At 37.6% G+C, this 21137-nt stretch overlaps 2 protein-coding genes across 3 annotated transcripts in view; one reads left to right on the plus strand and one right to left on the minus strand.

Moving 5' to 3' along the window:
- LOC145232200 (protein CMSS1-like) overlaps positions 1 to 21137 on the minus strand; it is a 57459-nt gene that overhangs the window by 22502 nt on the left and 13820 nt on the right. The window contains exon 2 of the mRNA XM_080096741.1: positions 1876 to 1973. Coding sequence (XP_079952867.1) covers positions 1876 to 1973 — 98 coding nt within the window. The remainder of the gene's footprint in view (positions 1 to 1875; positions 1974 to 21137) is intronic.
- On the plus strand, positions 4264 to 20763 carry LOC145233624 (uncharacterized). 2 transcript variants are annotated; one of them, XM_080098388.1, is made up of 19 exons: positions 4264 to 4465; positions 9199 to 9262; positions 9711 to 9951; positions 10328 to 10445; positions 11388 to 11532; positions 12586 to 12683; positions 13063 to 13194; positions 13573 to 13731; positions 13883 to 14074; positions 14464 to 14679; positions 15120 to 15311; positions 16057 to 16215; positions 16620 to 16772; positions 16912 to 17010; positions 17277 to 17387; positions 17756 to 17971; positions 18256 to 18517; positions 19041 to 19183; positions 19657 to 20763. In XM_080098388.1, the coding sequence occupies exons 1-19, from the start codon at positions 4439 to 4441 to the stop codon at positions 19792 to 19794; spliced, it is 2865 nt and encodes a 954-aa protein (XP_079954514.1). In that variant the 5' UTR covers positions 4264 to 4438; the 3' UTR covers positions 19795 to 20763. The 2 variants fall into 2 exon arrangements, with proteins under 2 accessions (XP_079954514.1, XP_079954513.1); XM_080098387.1 differs by lacking the exon at positions 4264 to 4465 and adding an exon at positions 7722 to 7864.

Raw genomic sequence — 21137 nt, forward strand, 5'->3', positions numbered from 1 at the left:
CAAGCGTTCTATATCTCTAATGGTAAACAAAGGCTAAAGCGAGGCGGGCTCCGTGAAACGTGTTTTGACTGTGAGGTAAAGGACGCCGGTTCTAATGCTGTACGTCCTTGCAGAACAGTTGAAGTAAAGCTTCTGGTTTGATAAGAGTGGTGCTGCTAATACAGTGCTTGTTATACACAGCAGGTCGAGCATGTATGAAGCTGTTTTCAGTAAGTTTAATGCACTTAAGAAAGGCTACTTTAAATTAGAACAGAATTTACACCCAGTTACTATTACAAACGTTTTTAAAACGTGCATATATCGTTGTTCAAGTATATTGATAAAAATTTGAAAAGCGACTTTTAAGCAATTGAGTGTAACGACCAGTTAGGCATGTATACAAAAACAAGGAGTGTTTAGGATAAAAGCTGCTTATCAATGCTTGTTCCTGCTTGTTTAGTTCGCAAATGCAACTACAGATATAATGTTTTTGACAACATAAGTCTATGTCAAATAGTTAATGAGTGTAAGCACTTCTATGTGTGTGAGAAACAAACCGGCGTTAAACATTTAACTATAGCATAACGTTAAATAACATGTGGTCTGTGAAACTAGCGGGGCCAACGTAAGTTTGTTTGAGGTGTACAGATCGAGTTCGGTATATAAGGCTTAAACATTTAACTAGTTACTAAGAACATTATTATCCAATTTTACAAATATCCGTAGTGGTACACTGTTAAAAAGTCAGCAAGTAAAAATATATTGTCGTATTCTGTTCTAAAGTGGTTGTTTTATTTTAACAAAATTAATCAATTCTTTAACCTCACTTTGATCAAATGAATTATTGAATAGCAAGTAACAGGCAATTGTGTGACTTTCAAAGCCTATAATTGTTTAATTTCCTTTGACAAGAATTATAAATTGTCATCACTACTGATGTGTGGTAGTTACAGTTAAAAGCGGCGGATGTAAATTCATGCTTTTTATGAAAGTTGAAAACCCACAAGCCGATTCACTGCCGGGAGTTTTATAAAATTGAGTGGGTGTGCCGCATGTTACTTATAGAATACATCAGACTACACTGGTTGCTTTCAAACAAACTTGCTTTTATTTTTTGAAAATAACGGTGAATGGTGGAGTTAAAAGGTTGAGAAAAAGGCCAATTATATATTTTTTAAAGTTAAAAAAAGGACTCTGGTCCCATCCAATTTTACAATTCGTACCTACGCACAGTGGTTTACCTAACCTGCGACCAGTTTTTTTTGTATAATTGATTTTTATGTGCATGGATTAGTCCTTTATACCCAAAGGAAGACTGTACAACAATTCCCACGGTAAACGATGCGCCAGCATTTAGTTGCTGCAGCAAATCTGTAACCACAGCCCTGATGCGTCAGTTGCTTGTCACGCATTTGTATTACTATAGTTCCTAGGCACGTAAAACATCTGTTTAAACAGAGTTTAAAGATGTGTTAGCAGTTGTGTTAGATGAAAGCTTCAATACAATACCTAGTTTGCATGCAACGCGCGTTTTAAAGACATTTTGGTTCCCATTTATCCCCATTAGAAAAAAAAAAATTCTGCTTTTTGACATTGCTTCTTGCAAACGTCCGCAGAAATCTTCATAAGATTCCGTTTTGTGGCAGTGTGTACAGCACCGATTAGCCTGTGTCCCAATAACCTCCAGATGTAGTTATGAGTGGTTACATCCGCACAACAATGGGCGTTTATTTAGGGCTTTGTGACAACAAACTTTTGAATGACTTACAAAACTATTATTGTTGTGAGATTTCTACCAAATGCCGAAATTGGGCCAGCCACTCGCCTTGTCGCGCAAACCCATTTTGAATGGCGGCATTTTTCTATCAGACCCACGGAATGTCTATAAACATATACCTTTCGTCTTCGGCGCTTCTTTTTCGCTAGAACAACTTCAGCTTCCGCTGGATCTGTCTCTAATTTCCGCTTTTCCGCCACAGGTTCCAAATCTTCACCTGTAAAACGCGTAAGTTTAAGTATTTTTAAAGCATGAAAACTAACTTGAAGGTATATTCCTCACTTTATTTAGTTGCGTAGGTGCATAATTTGTTGACAAAAAGCACAAAATATATTTAACTGTAACTTCAAACTTGAAAACAGTCAATATTTACAATAGCTAGCCAAAAAATTAATTTTGGCAACAACAAACTATTCCAGTTTTAAATCTCCTCTATGCTATCGCATGGGTAAAATGTCTGCAATCCGAGTTCAAGGCCAAGGCGATGCGTTCACATGGAAAAAGAGTCATAAATAATTAAGCAGCATGGGGGCTTATATTCACGAAAACGCCGGGGGTAATAAGTCAAGTGCAACGCCATGTCAATTTCACATGAAGTTGTTTTTACTGCAAGGAAGGTATAGGTTTGTCATTTGTTTGATTGCAAACCGGCTCGATATTTGAAATGAGAGTTGCGAGACACCAGGGACACCGGCTTCACCAACTAATGTGTCGCCCTGCTGATTTAATTGTTGGTGACAGCAATCAATAAAGGAGAACCCGGAAAATGGCTTTCACTCAGACGGGGTAAAACCTTTAAGTTGAAGTGATTCATACAGGCAGTTTAAGAGCATAGTTAGTTAGGTGCAACAGCAGTTTTGTGATTGTTGAGAGTATAACTTACGCACAAATACTGATACAAAATGTGAAATGTGTTCATAAACGGGTGTAAGTGATGTGGCCCCACATATTACTGATGAAGGCATTAGCATTTGTGATTAAATAAAGAAACGTTTGATTAAATAAAGAACCTGTTTTTTATGTTTATTTGGACCGTTTTAACTTATAAACAGAAAGGAAATGGATCCAATGAAATGAATTACATGGAAGATTAAAGACCGTGTTACTAAGTTTGTGCACCGAATAGAAAAATCTAAAACCTAAAAAGTGAAGTTTTTTAATAATTGCGTTTAAGAACTAGTTTTAAGTGTTACACTGCCAAACACTTAGTAGTTTACCATGTTAAAAACTGTTCAAAAAATGGGTGTCTTCATTCTTTATACTAAGTCTCAGGTGACCCGTTTTACAAATATTATGGACAGTCAGTTTAGACTTGTTAATCTCAGCCCCTGCTTTGACACATCCTTTTGTGCTTAAAGGTTTAAAAGGCATTAAAAAGGTTTGATTGACACGTCCTGGATTTGCGTTTCAAGTCTGCTTATACACGCACAGGCAAAAGCTTAAACTGAAGAGCAAATGAGTGTTGACAGCGCATGCAGTTAAGTATGTTGATACCACGTAAAAATATTAGATGGAATTTCGCTAATTCCAGGTCCCATAATTCTTGTCACAATCCATTGGAACACAACTGTGTGATAAGTCCCAAGTTAAAAAACTACAGGTCGAGTGCGCATATAGGCATGTTGATATCACCTAACAATACTTAGAGTTTTACAGATTACCCTTGTCACAATACATGGAAACAAAACTGCTGTGAAACAACTTTTCAATATCGACAGACGAATCAATTTCACTCTGATGATAATGAGTCCTCAGGGTGCCCTTAAATCTTGCGAGCAACGATTTCTGGTTGTCTCGGACATTCGAACACAGCAAGACTAATGAATGTTTCAGATGGCCCACGCGCGAAATAGCACCTTGAAAGTAGAACGCGACCCGCAATAAATTATTCTCCAGACAACGAGAGACATTAGACTCATTCCCTTTGGTTGGGATGCAACAAAAACAAGGGATTTGTAATTAGGAATCAAAAGTACACAGATAAGTTTAGGGCCAAATGGGTGGAAATATAGGCTAATTTTGAAAGTATTGTATAGCAGTTCCGTAGCTAGTGCTCCTGTAGGAAATGAATTATGGTGAACAAAAACTTAGTGAGATTTGATTGCAAAAAGTTTTTTTAGTGAAATTTACGCTGTCAAAAAGAGTTGATATTTTAATTAAATCGTGTAATAAATGCAGGACTTCCATGTCAAGTATAAACTTGTGATTTAAAACTTAATCAAATGCCAAATCGGTTATTACAACACAGTATATAATATACTACAGCAAAAAGGCAACCCCAACTCGTGTTTCGTCTGGTTTGCGCATTTCCTAAAACATAAATATCGTAAACTGGTCGTCAACTAAAATATGTTAACAAGAACATGTCAAATCAACTTCTAACAATATTCAACATGTACGACGACGCGCAATAAATCAGAATACGTGACCTTGTGTTACCTCAACGCTTTTAGGGCTAATGCTAATTAGGCCAGCAGCCAGATACACAAGCCCAGTCTACCTTTTAACGTCTACATTGCTTTTGCAGAGCGGTGACTTGAGTAAGGCTAGTAGGTTTGCTTGGTGCCTTACATGACTGGTTTAAATTTTTTCCTGATAGTTCTGTACGGTGGAAGCGGATGATAAAAAACTTGTTGGATATATCGCTACTTGGATTTATTGATTTACTGAAGCTTAAAGGAAATGCTGAGTGGAAAAAAACTTATGGTGGTAAGTGCCAAAATTTAGTTCTATAAGCCTAAGTACAACAAACTTAGTCAGCTAAGATTTTGATTGTGATATATCAGGGCGTATGTTAGGTAGTCGGTTTACATCATATTTATGTTGTGTGGATTTTTCTGTTCAAAACTCTTCAAGCGTTTTATACGAAACTCTAACACACTGCAAAGAGCTCATAGGAAGATATTTTAAGTAGCCAAAATCAGTAGAATGCTGCTGCTGTAACTATTATAATGGTGCCAGTCAGTTACGATGAATTTAACGCAGTACTGTGGAATTTGCTGCGAGGTTAATGAATAGATGAATCACTAGAAAAAGCGATTCACAATTGTATGACTGGCCTCCCTTTGGACTAAACTTTCACGTGAAATTCAACAACGCGTTGAATAAAATTGTTCACAGAATCCCTAAAAGTGTCTACAGAGTAATTTTTCAACCAATGTCATTTAGTAGCTTTGGTACCGCAAATAGTTTAAATTGTTTTGGCTAGCTCTCATTGCCTGTCCATTTTCGATTTTGTACAATTTTGAACAGGTTTGTGTTGCGATGGGGATTTGTTAATTGAACTGAATTGAATTCTCCTTTCGAATCCATTGCATATGGGCAATAAAAACCATTATTACCCAACGGTCCTAATTCCTTTATACGGCTGCAAATTATCCAGTCAAAAACAATCGTGTGACAAAAATGATTTTATAAAACTGGCGACAACTAAGCGTATCACGGTATTTCATGCAATAGTTGGAACTTGGCTGATGTACCTGCAAAGCATAAAATTGAAAACACGGCAAATTAATAATTTATGGTCCTCTGAGATCGATGATTTTGCCCGTGACTGTCTGTCCATTGCCAAGTTCGAAACCAAAACACATGCTATTGATGTTGCCTTTAAACACATGCTTAAGTACAGGAAGTTTCTCAAGAAACAGCCGGTGGGGCACAAATTTTTAAGAGATGCGCCGCTCAGCCTCAGCACATATAACATACTTAATTTGAAGCTGATGTGATTTATAGTGAGGTTTATCACGCTCCTTTAGTCTATTAGACCTGTTTAAGGCCAAAATTAATACCGCATTCCAACACAGTTTGCTATCTACATGATAAGGGGGGCACAGGTCCTACATGGTTACTTTTACGGGGCCATGGTCCACGGAAGGTTGAGAACCACTGCCCTAAAACATTACAAAGGTCCCAGTAACCTAACATGACAGGGAAATAGATGATACATATTCACTATGTCATTTTACATTTGGTCCTGTATTTTGCCAACATTGTATCGACAAGCAAAAATGCATGACTTTCAACACATGCAAAGATGTTCAATGCGCTCTTGCCGAGAGAAGTAAGGAAACAGGAGCTTTTCACTCTGATGGTGTGAGTCCTTAGGATACCCAAACAAAACATACAGTACATGTTTTACACGACATTCTTAACAAATAATTACATCTTTAAGAATGGGGGCCCATAATCAAAAGGATAACAGTCACACGGCATACCGGGCAAGGTGATACATACAATCTCGGTTTAAAACGCACATTAGGCCGCATTTCCTTGTCGCATTCGTAGTGAACAGCAAGGCCCAATAACGTTACACAGTTCAACAAGCATTCATCGCCACAGAACTTGGCAAAAAACCTGGTCCCGTGATGTGGTGACTACTGAGAAAAGGTCAGCGCACAAAGTAATGCGGAAAAGTGTAAAGAACAAATTTAATGTTGATAGAGTGTGGAAAACTGTATAAGCACTCGGACTGAAATCTTGTAAAGAACGTGATCCGTTTTAATCCTGTATCTTATGTTGTGTTTCCGTACGCATAAAAGACATTACTCCAATTAAGTGGCATTGTAGAGATTTAACTGTCTCTTACAAACGAGTTTAAAAAGATGCATTAATTTTAGTCAGTCCTTCAATGCGGAAGGGATAAGAAAGTTTGAATCATATCCCATACTTTTTGGAATTTTTACGTTCACAGGGAATAAAATGACACAATAATGTTTGTTAACCAAATAAACCAACTATTTTTAAGGACAAAACCTTGTCTAATGGCTTCATTGCTAATCGTAATTACAACACATTTCACAGTGTTGACCCCAAATATACAGCAGCCAAATTGAGATATTGGCATACAAATTGATGCAACTACTGAACGTAACAAAAGCTTTCTTTGCACACACAATGTACTCTAATTTACACCGCTTTTACATATTGATACACATACCCGGCCGGCCGGCTTTGTCTCAATGGACAAAATAATTAATGATATCATAATGCTACACGTGCCAACGAGGGCTGTAAGAATACACAGAGATTATAACATGACGTCATAGTCTCTTAAGAGAGCCGGGAGCAACGACACAAACTCGAAAGCGATTTGGTCTGCAAAGTAACAAGCTCTGGGAAGAACAACTGTGGCGTTATGTAATAGGAAACGTATTACTTGGTATAGGCTTAGTACAGATATGTACGCTCTGGTTGATGCACCAGACAGCGCAGATAAGAACTTACGTTACATGACATCTGTGCTGCCTTATCAGTGTCAGGATGCCGATGTGTTCGATAATGTAAGAGATGTGGGTTTGTCAATATAGGTCCGTTCAGGCAGTATTTCGTAATTAGTAAATAGCTTCGTTAATTGAGATAGAAAGATGACTGAAGATGAGCAATTAGAGTTAGTTACATGCAACTTTTTTTAAAAGTATCGTACATTAAAACGCGCTTATGTATTTGTTTCATACAGCCAAGAACGTTTTAGACCTTAACTAGTATATGAAATTAACGAAAAGCGTTGGGAATTTTTGATTTCGATGTGACTACCTAGCGCTTGTTTATAAACCTGTTGTATGACAATGACTTGCGAGAATGTCGCAATTGTTATGGAATAAACAGATTTAGTGCTGTGTGTTTTGACAGCAGTGGGATTAAGCGATTCTTGTACGGGCTATGGGTGCTTTAAATCAGCGCGTAAAATACCTTGTACGCAGGCAGAATCGTATGTCACACTTTTGACAGCATTTGAAAAGCTTTAGTTGTTGTCAGATTGTATTGAGGAGCATATATCGAACGCAAATTTTTAGCAACGCGAATTGCCTTGTTTTGTATCTCATTGTATACGCAGTAACACCGCCATTTATTGACAAGTAGACCCCTATTATGATCAGTGGTGGCAAGTTAACATACTCAGCTATGCAAATAACTCGACACCACAAATAAACGAAGGAAGTGAATACCTTTACACGTTCTAGCACCCGACCGAACTCTAGCTTAAAGATTAGGAGTGGAGTTTTAATTGGTCTTTCACGTTTGCACTGAATTGCCACAATAGTGCTCTTCTAACTGGACAGGATGGATATGACTGACAACTACATCGATGATATTGACTTCAGTTTCATGGTGGGTGGTTAAAGGTACCTCTCTGATGTTTGAAATTGGAATGTACTCTATTCGTGGTTTAAGTCTCTTGAGGCTTGTAGGTTATGCGGGGTCAAGAATTAGGGATACATAAGTCCATTTGTCAGTTTAGGCATTGCCTTGAATGAGTGGTCAACATGCAATGTTTATTTCCACGGAGTCCAATAGCAGCTAGTTGAGAATTTCGGGGTAGAAAAATCTTTTAATCGCGCAAATGTCTTTAATCGTAATTAGACGAAAGATTAGGTTATGCAGATATAGTCGGAAAGTATTTCTCAGTTAGGCATTGAAAATCAGTGTAAGCTGTTTAAGATTGTGAAACCACATCAATTCAATCTTAACCAACCGCTTTTAAGGTCTAATTTTAAACAAAGTTAAGCAAGGTAAGCGATCTTTAAGAAGAGCAATTTGGGAAGAGCATTCCGTTTTACGGACAGCAGTTAGCATCAACATTGTTTAGCGTTTTAAGGGCGTTGATGTGTGTTAGGAACATTTAAAACCTGTAACTATTAAACACAACATAAGGGCACAAGTGACACACCAATATGTGTGGATGCCCGTATTCACGTGAGAAAGGGGCAGATGAAAATACGGGGGGAAATGCCCTTCAAGGTCTTCAAAGTGAGGTACATAACACACGTTTTCGAAACCAAGATTACAAAAATTTCGCTGAAGGTTTAAAGATGACCAACTCGCTGCACAACTTGTTTCCAGTAACTTCGACGTATTTCGGAATGCACTCCGCCGAACAGCATCTTTCGTTTTTCTCATGTCAGGACATCGAGTCCTAGTGGTTGCTTTTCAATTGATGCAAAAAATATACACTTAGTGCCGACACCATAGGTTTTATCGAATAGCATGTTTCCAGTTAACAACACAAAAAGCTCAATGCTTATAGAATCGTTTAGAATCAAACTTAATAAATGTTAAAAATCCATTACTTGTTGATTTAGTTTATTCTCAAATATTACTCTCCTTTGATAAACCAACATATGTCACATTAACACTTCTATGACAAATCACAGAGACTAGTATGTTAAGCTCAAACTGAAAAGGTTTTAACCGCGTCAACGTTAAGTAGATTGAAACAAATCGACAAAACCTGTTTGATTTAAGTTGCACATTCAACTAGCTTAAACTGTAGTTTCATAAAGGCACCATCGTTCTTTTTTCGGGACGAATACGGTTTAAACCTGTTTGATTTAAGTTGCACATTCAACTAGCTTAAACTGTAGTTTCATAAAGGCACCATCGTTATTTTTTCGGGACGAGACAGAGATTAATTGCTTCCCTCACCAGTTGTGTTTCAATTTCAGGTTCCCAATCGTGAAATCGACACAGGAACAGTAAAGAAGCACAAAAAGAAACGTGATGATAAAGGTAATGACCTGAAGATATAGACCAGAGATAATAGAGAAACATGGTAGATAAGTTTACAAACTTTGACAAAAGGTTTTCTGTGAAAAATGTTACTGTACGTGCTCGCAATTGCTGTTGACTACATGCATACTGTTTAAAAATCTGTTTCATTGCATATTAGTCAAATCAAAAGATGAGTATCATACATCTGCAGTCAACTTTTTTTGGATCGAAACGGTCCCCCAAATTTCTCCAGCGGTTTCCCAAAATTTGGATTTGGCTATTTTTTGGTATTTAAATGAAACACTTGCGGTCTCCTAAAACTACTTAGCGGTCACCCAAACCAAACCTTCAAAAAAAACCTGGATGTGATTATAACAAATTACTATTCTGTTAAAAAGGCTGCGCACTTTCTTACGAGAAAACCAGATCATTTTCAAACAGTTCTATAATTATCCTCTTGCTTTAGGTGAAAACGAAAAAGACGATTTGGACACAAGGCACAACGATGTGAGTACAGATGCCGACAGAGATGGGGACGGTGATGCGGATGAAAGAAGAGAATCACTGCAGAACAGTACGGAGCCAAATATTAATTTGAGTAGAGATGAACTTCTGAAGCTACTTAGCGTGTTTGAAGGCGAATTGCAAGCTAGAGATGAAGTGATTGCAATCCTCAAGACTGAGTGCGCTCAGAATCCGGAGACAAGGTAACTAACGCTTTTAGGGTTTTGTATCGAGTAAAAAGACCAATTATTCGAAAGCCTGGATTCGATGAGAAAATAGAAAACGTTTTTAGGAACTTTAATGCTATGAAAACTAAACCAACCGTGGTAACAGACAGCAAATAGCCATTGAACAATATAGACTCTATTCAATAAACGCAACGTCCACTGATACGTGCAAAACACCTATTATTCACTCCAATCAGAAGATAAAATGAACATATTTTAATGGGGTCAGTTTTAAAGCAATTGTGCAGACCGGCGATCACGGCACACTCATATTCACATACAAATCAAAGTACAAGGGACCTATTAAAGTCAACCAGAAATTTCTGTTTTTGTAAGAAGTTTTCGTATTTAGATACGGATTGGCAAGTCAGCCTATGAAAGCGTTACAACGTGATGCTGCTACATTGGACTTAACAGCACAGGACGAAGTATGTGAACAAACCAAGGACCAACTAAAGAAAATCATTCAGGTACATTACATCTCCTAATTCCTTTTTATCGCTCAACGCGAAGTCCGTTAAACAAGCTATGGAAATCGTTCTGTAAGTCCGTAACTATATACCACACGAAATATAAAAAACTACATACAGTCAAACTTCGATACTATGCCACCCTTTGGGACCGAGAGAAAGTGGCATAGTATCGAGGGTGGCATAATACCGAGGGTCGGTTGTAAAAATAGCCTTATGACGTGACAATGTACTGTAGTGCCACGTTGTGTTGTACGATTGTAATTTATTACAGTATATAGTATAAGGTACAGTATACAGTATAATTTATTACAAAAAACGGATAGATCGTGCATAGAACAAACAAGATCTATTAGTTTTATCGTGACACAAGTACGGAACAGCGTTTACATAACTCGCTGCAAAGCCGTGAAACCTCTTAACATGACCACGTTTGTTTACTCAACGATTTGTTTTTCATTTTTTCTCTGTTTTATCATGAGCTCAAACCGAAAATTGTCAGAAGGCCCAACTTTTAATCCGCAACCAGACCGTTAACACAGTAATACTGTCCTCTCATGTGTCATAGTATCAAGGGTAAGGGGTGGCATAGTAAATATATTTTCTATTGAATTTGGTTGGTGACGATCAAAAGTGGTATAGTAGCGAGGGTGGCATAGTATCGAAGTTTGACTGTACTAATTTTATTATTTGAAATTTTCATGCTGAGGCAAAAATTTACACAAACCTAAAAAAGAATAACAAACGCAGAGTAAGAATTTAAAAGACTACATACAAGCCAAAAAAGTGTATTATACCCGAAACTGATTCAATCAAGTTTCAAGCAAAACCATATTATTCCTGTGAAAAACATTAACACACGTCGACTCTTGAACAAACTGGTTTTATTTCCCACCAAGATTGAAACCAAATAGAACGTTAATGTTGTATATTTCGCTACAGCACCAAAAGGAATCATACAAACGCCTCAAACAACTTTTGCTCGCTTCCCAAGACAAATACCAAAGACTTTCTGTCGACATGGAAGAGGAAAAACGAAAACATCAGGAATATATGATGAAATCTGACGACTTTGTTAATCTTCTAGGTAAAAATGAATTCTTTAATAAAGTTGTGCACTTTGACAGTAAGACTATGGGGTTGCCAGTGGGACTGACATTAAGTTAAACGTTTAAGGTGACAATGTTTTAAACATTTAAGTAAAGCAACACAGAAATCTCACAAAGTATATGGATTTTACGGATTTTGACAGAATCTTAACAGTTCAGCTACAAATTTTAGCATTTAATCTTAATTTTGAACGTACTAAATCTACCCGTATTAATAAATCTCCATGCAAGTAAATGCAACGGACTGCGACGATTCAAGGTCATTAAATCAAATCATAGGAAAATTTGAAGAAAACATTCTGTAAAATTACAATAAACCGCAGTATGTATGTTACTTTGGATAAAAGAGTAAACATGGCGCCTAAACATTTTGACAACATTAAAAACGTCATGACAAAAACATTTCGTTCGCGATGTGTAACAAACACTTCAAAGATAAGATATTGCTACACACAGCACAGACAAGAATGACAAGCTTTGCACCTGATAAGGGGGCGTCTGTCTGTCGCTTCTGCGCTATTGAAGTCGTCCTGTCAGCTGTTACTTTCTAATCTTTGGGGAGTTGACTAAGGCCGATGCGAATTCATGCAGCCTTGCCATATGCATGAAACCCAACACACGAGCACTGTATTAGGCAACGCATGTGGGCGTTTTGTTTTAATCACACTTAGTTTTTGTTTTGTTTTTGTTAAATTTTGGCGAAAGCAAAAAAACACAATTGGATGTTATTTTTAAGAAATTAAAATCGAAAATACGAGAGGCTTATATTAACTTCAAAAAACATATCACATGGGGCCGTTTTCAATTCATTGGGATTTTATTAAGTTGAAACAAAAAAACGTTAAATGAACTGTGAGGTAACCTCCAACCTAAAAACACCTTTTTAGGAAGGCAACATCACAAAACAAAATAAGTTTCAGACATTTCTGCTTTAGTTACAGTTTGATCGATGCACTTTTTGAGTTATTAAAAGTATACCAAAGTTAAAAAGTTGATATTTTAAGATTATTTACAATTTACATTTTATGTAGAACACGACAGAGAGAGATTGAAACAAATTCTGGAACAGGAGAAAGGAGTTCATGATCGAAAAGAGAAAGAACTCGTCCGCAAGATAAAAGACAATAAGGTACAACAATAAAACAAACACAAAAGTAAATGTATCAATTTTAATGCTGTACATTGACATTCGGTTTATAACGTTTTAATCTCAAACGCCTCTCTTTTCAGCAACAATAAATTTTGCTTCCTTTACAATCAACAAATAGCCTACGTTTTATACCAAATTTACACAAACAAAAGAACGCATTTAATAAAGGCGATAAATAACGCTATAGTTAAATAAGGATGTTAAATGTACGATTACTTGTAAATTTGGTATAAAACATATTCGTTTAACCTAACGATAGACTTTCAAAAAGAGAAAGAAAATATGGACAATTTTAGTTTTTTCAATTTTTTTTGTATGTGGTCAATGCAATATCTTAACAACTTGTCACGATTTTTAGGAAGAGTTATCGCGGCTTAAATCTTTGTCTCTCGAACTTGTCGAAGAAAGGCAGGCACAGCTGCAAAAACTGAACGAGCAAAAACAGCTGGCAGCATCGCATCAACGCTTGGTAGATGAGCTCCAAGAGAAGGTTAGAGACAACAAAAGAAATACAGGCATCCCAGTTGCGAAAGAGCAAATGGAAATGCGATTAGGGCAATGACTATCCACAAAGCTGATGGCCTTTGGTCACATACAAGTTAGGATTGACATTTATACCCCCATTACCGCTTTCAAATACAGCCTTGATTTGTTTACATACAGGATTTGGTGTGATCACTAAGACAACAAATTTTTGTCGCGTATATTTGTTTTTTTTGTGACTGCATTGACAATGTCGCTAAAACTTGATCAACTGTTGTCAGCAATATTATTGTGACGCCATAATCTAAAATGACGTCAATAACTTCCAACTACATAAGGTGTGTTACCTAATTCCTGTCAAACCTTAAATACAAATTTCTCCCAGGTAAAAGAGGCTGAGAACTTGGCCTTCTCGGAAAAGGAACATGCCGTTCAACTAGAGAACGACCTTGAAGAACAAGCGAACAAGTTTTACCAAGACAACGAAGAAACTAAAGCAACGCTAGCTCAGGAAAAGAACAAAAACGCACAGCTCGAGGAAAAGGTAGAAACTCGCCACGTTTGTGCAATGTAAAAAAAACAATCTTGTGGACTTTTTTATTGTTTGTAAAAACACAACAAAGGGGATTAGACGGTCCCAGACAAACCTCCGGCAAAGCTAGCTACAAAATAATTCATAAAATCCTATGTTGCAGATCGACGTTCTTACAAAACAAATGAGAAAACTAAAGTGCGTTGACAAAAACCTCCGGAAGACGGATGATCAGTTATGGAGGATCAAAGAGAAACTGGAGCACGAGGAGAGACACGAAGATCTTTTGGAGGAGGTTGAATTGCTCCGGAAGACGGTGAATGAGATGCAACAAGCGGAGAAGATATACGTTCAGGTTTGAAGCACAATAAATCTTATACAAGACGTATTCAGTCCCAATTAAGATGTTGCATTCAAACGTTTCGTTACAGCGCTTTTTACTTGCACACAGCCATGTGCAGTAATAATGTCTTTGCCTCAAATTAAAGCAGGGAATAAAGTATCTTGGAGCTAAGGTAGAACAGAACATTTAGGGGATCTATGTCAGTCGGGCAGGTTTTTTTGGATCGTGCTTGGAAGCTTGAATAAAACTGAATTAAATCAGGCCCGACTTCACACTCAGCCACATTTGGGTCATAAATTTTAGGGCTGCAGGTTTAGCCGGGTTTCAGGTTTAATTCCGCTTACAACCCTGATATAGCGCGCTGTAATACTGACTTGATTTATAAACGAGTTCTTTTCCAGGCGCAAGACGAATGCAAGGAGTTGCGCGTTATGTTGGAAACGGAACTGACGCACACTAAAGCGTTGGGGTCAGAGGTCGAACGGTTACGCAAGAGTGCACGCAACCAGACGGACATGGAACGGTGTGTAGAAGAGGCCAACTTTCGGCTGGATGAAATGCAGCAGCTGTTTGATGCGGAATGTAAAAAAGCCGCAAAAATGAAACTTCAACTAGAGGTAAGGGTTAAAGCTGAGTGAAGGTGTGTTGGAAATTGGGTTCTGGCCAGTTCCGATCACGGTTACTTGGCTTTCTGTTTCACCAGAGCAAAAAAGCAAAATTTGAAGTATTGATTTTAGGGCTTTAGTTTACACCAGCCATTGCATTGACCAGGGTTGTCACCATACATTGTAGGTTTGCTATACGGTGATAAGTGCAATACCTATCAGAGACTCGTTACACTGCAGTACTTTCAATGCTACAGTCCGAAAAGTCAAAAAATATTTGGAAAATTCTTAATTCAGCATATAACCTCATTTCTTATAGGAATAAGTACACCGGGTCTTTTGACGGCGTTATACCGAATTAAGCCGGTCTAATTCGGTATGCAGTACTTCATATTAAACTGCTCATACTTTAGCACAACATTACATAACCATAAACTTAAATTGTTCGTCAGGAATTCCAAATGAAGCTGAGTAAAATGGATGAAACAGACGCAACGTTAAAACTGAGCGAAAACAAAGTAAGGCAACTCCAGCAAACTATCACCGATGTGAGCAACGAAAGAGACGGATTCGAAACCAAGTTGCAAGTTGAAAAGGATAAATGTGCTCAGTGCATTGAGATGTTGGAAGATGAAAGAAATACCGTAAGTTTATTCAAGAAAATTTTGGCCTGTTTAAGTCTGGTTCTAGATTTTATTTTAAATTGGAAAAACTGTCAACTTTAAAATAGGAAAACCCCAATTAGGATGTTGGTAAAGAGACAAAAATCCCACTGAAAGCAGTTTCTGCAAGATATAAGTTATGAGATATTTTGAATGATCACGAATGAGTTTAATGAAATAAAGAACAAATAGCTTGGTTAAAACAATCACCTAAAGGTGGCTTTTAGGTTTAGGTTTTGTCCCGAATCGAGTTTTTTTCAAACACGGGTTCGGTGCACGCTTCATTTTTTAACAAATTTGTCGTTCAACTGGTGTAATGCTAAACAAAATACTAGTTTTTTTTCAAGAACTTGTATTTTTGCTAACGTTTCGCCCACAGCGGGATACGATTGTTCTTCCGCTTTCTCGATTGTTGCTCGCAATACTTCATTCATTGCTCTGATGAAGCCCTACCGCTCTGGTGGGCGAAACGTTAGCAAAAATACAAGTTTTGAAAAAAACCACAATCAGTATTTTTTTAACATTACACCAGTTGAACGACAAATTTGTTAAAATATGCAACCTGGTGGACGAAACGCGTGTTCGGTATTTTCTAATACGCTTCATGTGCCACAATGGCCGAGTTTTCCTAAAGAATCAAAGTACTAACTTCTGAGTCAGAGGGATTTTAGTTCCGTCACGGAATTATACATCAAATTATCTATGAAGTCGCTGTTGTTGTTTTTAGGTTACGAAAGTTTCACAGAAAATGATCACAGAAAGCAAAAAGGTGTTGAAATTGAAAGAAGAACTTGCAAAAGAGGAAAGAAAACGTGCGGAGGAGGTGGAAAAAATTCACCAAAAACTGGAGGCGGTTGTTAAACAACATCAAGAGTGTATTTCCAAGGTTAGAAATGTTACAATAATTAATGCTATGCAGAATTGGGCAATTTCAACTATTTAAAACTTCACAAGAACTGTTGTTAGATTGAAGAGCATTTGAAATATCTATTGTTTAAGGAATTTATGAAAAACAATTCCGACAGCTTTAGCTGCCTTTTTAATGGCATAAATGAAAAACAAATACTAAAAAAATTAATTCCTTTTTAAAACAATTGTGAAAAACAACTACTACAGTACAAAAAAAGTAAACAGTACTACGAAAACTATTCGCAATGTACAGAATTTTATTGGAAAAAAGTATTGTAAATGCAAAGTTTGCTACAAATGTATAGAACGCCGTATAAGCTAAACTTGTTATATGTAAAACTCAACAAGCTATTGCTCAAGTCATTTCTTTCTCCTACACAGGAGAAAGTGAACCAAGTTGAATCGCTGAACAACAACTTGAAGAAGCAAGTCGCGATGCTCAAAACGCGGCTGGACGGGTTGGAAGACGAAAGTGACCAAAAGGAAAAAGAATTAAAAGAAAGCAGACATGAGGTTGAAAAGGCAAAATCCAATGTAAGAGTATGCTGTTCCTAAAAGCTTATGGGTTGTATTGCGTTTGCATGCCAAAAATAAACCGTGTCCACGTATGGTGTTAACCTATAATTGGTATAACCCAAAATGTGCAACACACATGTATTTTTTTTGCTTTTAGCTTCACACATCAACCGAAAAGCTAAAGAAGCTTGTGTCCCTTGGTTTGAATGAGCAAGTGGCAATAGCAAAGTATGAAGAAATAAAAGAGAAAAGTGCAGTAAGTTTTGACCGAATTCCACCGACAAATGGCCTTCACTGTTATATGTTTTAGTCACATACCGCAAAACGAAAAAAGCAACATTTTCAAAGCAAAATATTTGCACCTAAAATGCTAAAATGCGGGTGGTATTTCCCAATTGACCCGAGAAGTAAGTTTGTTTCGTGGGGTAACTTCAGGAGGAAATTTGGGTATTGCGTTTTCTGTAATTATTTTGCTTAGTACGACTTGTCTACTCTATTTATCAAACTCACTTATTTTTTTAGGAACTCGAAAACGAAAACACAAAGCTGCGGCAACAACTCGACAGCCTCGAAGAACGACTGCAGCAACAGCAGAAGACGACGAATACCAATAACAACAACATTAGATTAAAGGTAAAAAGTCACTCTGTTAAACACTATACACAAATCTGTTTATGACTCTAATAAGGGATATAACGGTCAAGCAAACTTAAAAAGCGACATGCCTTACTGTGTAGACGTTTCGGCAAATGCTCATGCTACCCTCAGTGATTTGAGGCTCCGTAAGTCACACCCGTTTACACTTAGTCGCATAAAACCATCAATAAAACAGGTGCTAATCAAGAGTCGCATGAGAAACCACAAACCATCTCACTTATTCGCGTGAACCACAAACCATCTCACTTATTTGTCTATTTGGGCCGGTACATCAATCTATTTAAATCAATTAATTGAAGCCCGTATACATCAAATACCCACTGCAACAAACGAAACACTTGTAGGGCGTCCCTATGAGCAACATTTCGACACAAACAACCACGGAAAGCAAGCCTCCCTCGCCAGCTACACCTCGTGCGGCAAGTATGCAAAAAACACGCGGGGGCGCTACGGAGGTGACAACCAGGTCGTCGTCAGTTCGAAGAGTTTCCAGTTCTGGGGGACGAAGAGAACCTTCAGTGGATGCCAGAACTCAACGACACAGTTCTTCCAGTAGTAGGGTGAGGCATTTTATATTAATATTGACTCGTACCTAAAGCGCTTCTGACATCAACGACGTTAAACTCCAAACCGGTTAAGTAGTTTTCGTATTTAAACTAGCCCTGAACGTTGTGCATTATTCAACTCTAACGATTGAAATTTTAAAGAGAAGTCAAATTTAGATAACAAAAGTGTTACAGCAATGCTGTTTATCAAAATAAAAATAATATTGATCAACATCTGACAGATTTACAGAATGTGTCCCAACTTCACTGCAACAAAGTATGTTTCTGTTTTATTTAAGCCTTCCAGTTCTGGTTCGCAAGGCGCCAACTCCACCCAAAGCGCAAATTCAAACGGACCAATCGTCGTCCGCTTGAAGGGAAACGAAAGCTCGAGCGCTAAGTCCCCCGTTTCCATGACAATTTCCCATGATCCATCAGATCAAACTTCCCCGCCGACGTTTCGCATTGTGCGTGACGCCAAAACGGGAACCCCCCACATCGAAACTAGTGTTACCGACAGCAAGAAGGGGATTCAGATACGCATGTCGGGAAAAACGAAAGGTAGAAAACTAAAAGTAACTTGCAAACTCTGTTAAAAGCAAACACATGTTTTTTGGTGGTTTTAAGCAGGACGATCGCTCAAATAAGCTCAACTTCAAAATAATTTACAAAAACGTGTCATCATTTATTAATGTATATTTGGAACACTATATACGGATCTGTTCATAAATTTAATGGTGAAAATAACGGCTCATATCACTGATGATGGCATGAGCGTTTGCCGAAACGTTTGAAAAACAAAGCACGCTTTTTACGTGTATGTGGGTCATTATTTATTTTCACCATTAAATGTATATTTGTTTAATAAACTTTCATCTTGGCAATTAAAATAAGTTCAACCGTCAAATAAAATGTTTCATTCGGGTCGTCAGTACCCAACACAACAGTTCTTGGAGCAAACAGGGTGAAATCAAGGACATTGGCACAAGCACAGTGACAAAACTGTGGATAAAAACTGGAGCTTAAAGTTTATAAAATGTGGTTGGCTACAACACTTCATTTATATTTATTGTTAAATGTTTAGACAAAACACCATCAGCTAAACCTCCTGCCGCATCCTGCGTTAAAACGACAAGCAAGGTTAACAGCACGGGACAGAAGGTAACAAGCCGAGTAACGGTTACTCCAAACTCGTCTTCCAAAACCAGAAGCACAAGCAAAACTTCAGTAAGTTGTAAAACAAGTATTCCTAAAATCATTGCTGGCTTTTAACGTACGCTGCATTTCGCATTTCGACAGCTTTTTCTGTGGTCATGTGAGACTTTTTTTCACGCCATGAACCAAGTAGACTAGAGAGTGTGTTTTCGTCATGGGCCTACACAAGCTTTTTGGTTAACAAATAAAAAAGGCTGTTGTCTTTTCAATTGACAAAAAATCAAATTAAAAAGTGCAAAAAGATTTCATTTCAAACATCAATGCGGTGCAAATCATAGTATGCCAAGTCCATTAAAGGCGTTATGCCAAATCAAGCCTTTCTCCCTAACGTTCCCATATGGCAAGGCACAGGCCGCTAGAGAAATCTACGCTTCAGGGCTGATCCCAATACGGTGTGCTACTAGATTTGCAAAACATGTTCCAGTTAAAACGTTTTAGTGCAATTGTGTCGCAATCGAAAAAACTCAACTAAACAATTGTTTCAGATCGCCAGACGACCTTCCATTTCGCCAACGCGTATACCAAAACTTCGAGGAAACGCGTCGTCACCAAGTCCACCTTCGCCGATTCCTACAAATTCTAGAACCTCCCGTACTTCTATGAAATCACAATCAGCCAGATAAACTACTGCTTATGCTACTAGTGACTTTCTATAGTAAATAGTACACAACATGTATGAATAAAAGCCAAGTATCTAGCAAACTAATTTACCACCGCAATTTTAATATATATATGTTCCCGGCAACAGGTTGTGTACCCCTGGTTTAAATACACAAAAAACGAAACACCCTTAGATTTGTGGTGTTCAAATCAAAGACAATAGGCCAGTTGACAATGTGGCCCGGTCATCTCCATATTAAAGGCAATGTACGGACAAACGAATGTTAAATCAACTACTAAGGGCGCATAATCAATGTGGCCCGGTCATTTCCAGGTATTGAAGGCTATGTACGGAAAAACGAACGTTAATGCTAAGGTTACTCAGAGCGTCATTGCCATATCAAACGGTGCTGGAGCTTAAACATCCAAGTTTACAATGCAAGTGTCCACTGTATAACTTGTACAAACCTTCACGTAACAACAACTTATGCGAGATAAAAGGAGATGATAATATCCCAAGATAAGTCAAATTATTGTCCTGGTATGCATCCTAAGTGTTTCACAATATGTTGAGCAGTGTACTTTTTTTATGATTAGAAGTATTTGCATTTACGTTGTTTAGCAGCCATGACTTTTGGAATGTGGTTGTATTATTTTACGAGTCTTACTATTACACACAAATTGCTTCTTACTGTTACACACAAATAAGTTTCGCTTTACCAATTTTACATTGCTCTTACTACTTTGTTCAAAAGTCCTTCTTTATTGTTATTATTCTCCCCACTACGGTTCTGCGCTTTTTTGCTTTGTACCTTTACACAACGAAAGCAATATGCAAACTGCTCCCTCCAGTGGACGCTCAATGACGTATGAGTGACGTCATCGTCCTATACGGTGCTTTTCGCAATTAAGCATGGTGAAGCAATGGCCGATTTGCTACATTACAACACTTGAGATGAGAAAATGTCCCAAATAAATGGACTTCCTCCGCACACGAGTGTTTTGTAGCTTTGTAAACAATAGTATTAGTAACACTAGAAGGGTGGCTTAGCACATATTGCCATTGCACATACACTGTGACCTATTTCTTGACATATATTTACACCCGACACTTATTTTATATTGGGTCCCATATCAGTCACTGTCTTTTATAACCTTAGTTGTTTCTGCAAGCAGAAACTCATGGGTCCCCACACATGCAAAGTTGTAAATAATGCATTTCAAGAGATAACAATGAGAAAGTTTGGCATTGTAACGTCAAACACAGTGATCGGTACTGTGCACAAATAAATATGCTATATGGAGTACAAATTATTTAAATTTATTCCATTCATACATTTATTAAGGTTTTTCTCTTTCATGGCCA

Source organism: Phallusia mammillata, chromosome 6 (genome assembly GCF_965637545.1).
Source record: "Phallusia mammillata chromosome 6, kaPhaMamm4.hap1.1, whole genome shotgun sequence".
Classification (NCBI taxonomy): Eukaryota; Metazoa; Chordata; class Ascidiacea; order Phlebobranchia; family Ascidiidae; genus Phallusia; species Phallusia mammillata.

Bases quoted from the DNA above. Each gene is read 5' to 3' on its own strand.
- LOC145233624 (XM_080098387.1), top strand. From the start codon at position 7,817: ATGGATATGACTGACAACTACATCGATGATATTGACTTCAGTTTCATG. The intron at 10,446-11,387 runs GTACATTACATC...ATTTCGCTACAG, and splicing joins AACTAAAGAAAATCATTCAG to CACCAAAAGGAATCATACAA. The intron at 17,388-17,755 runs GTAAAAAGTCAC...AAACACTTGTAG, and splicing joins ACAACAACATTAGATTAAAG to GGCGTCCCTATGAGCAACAT.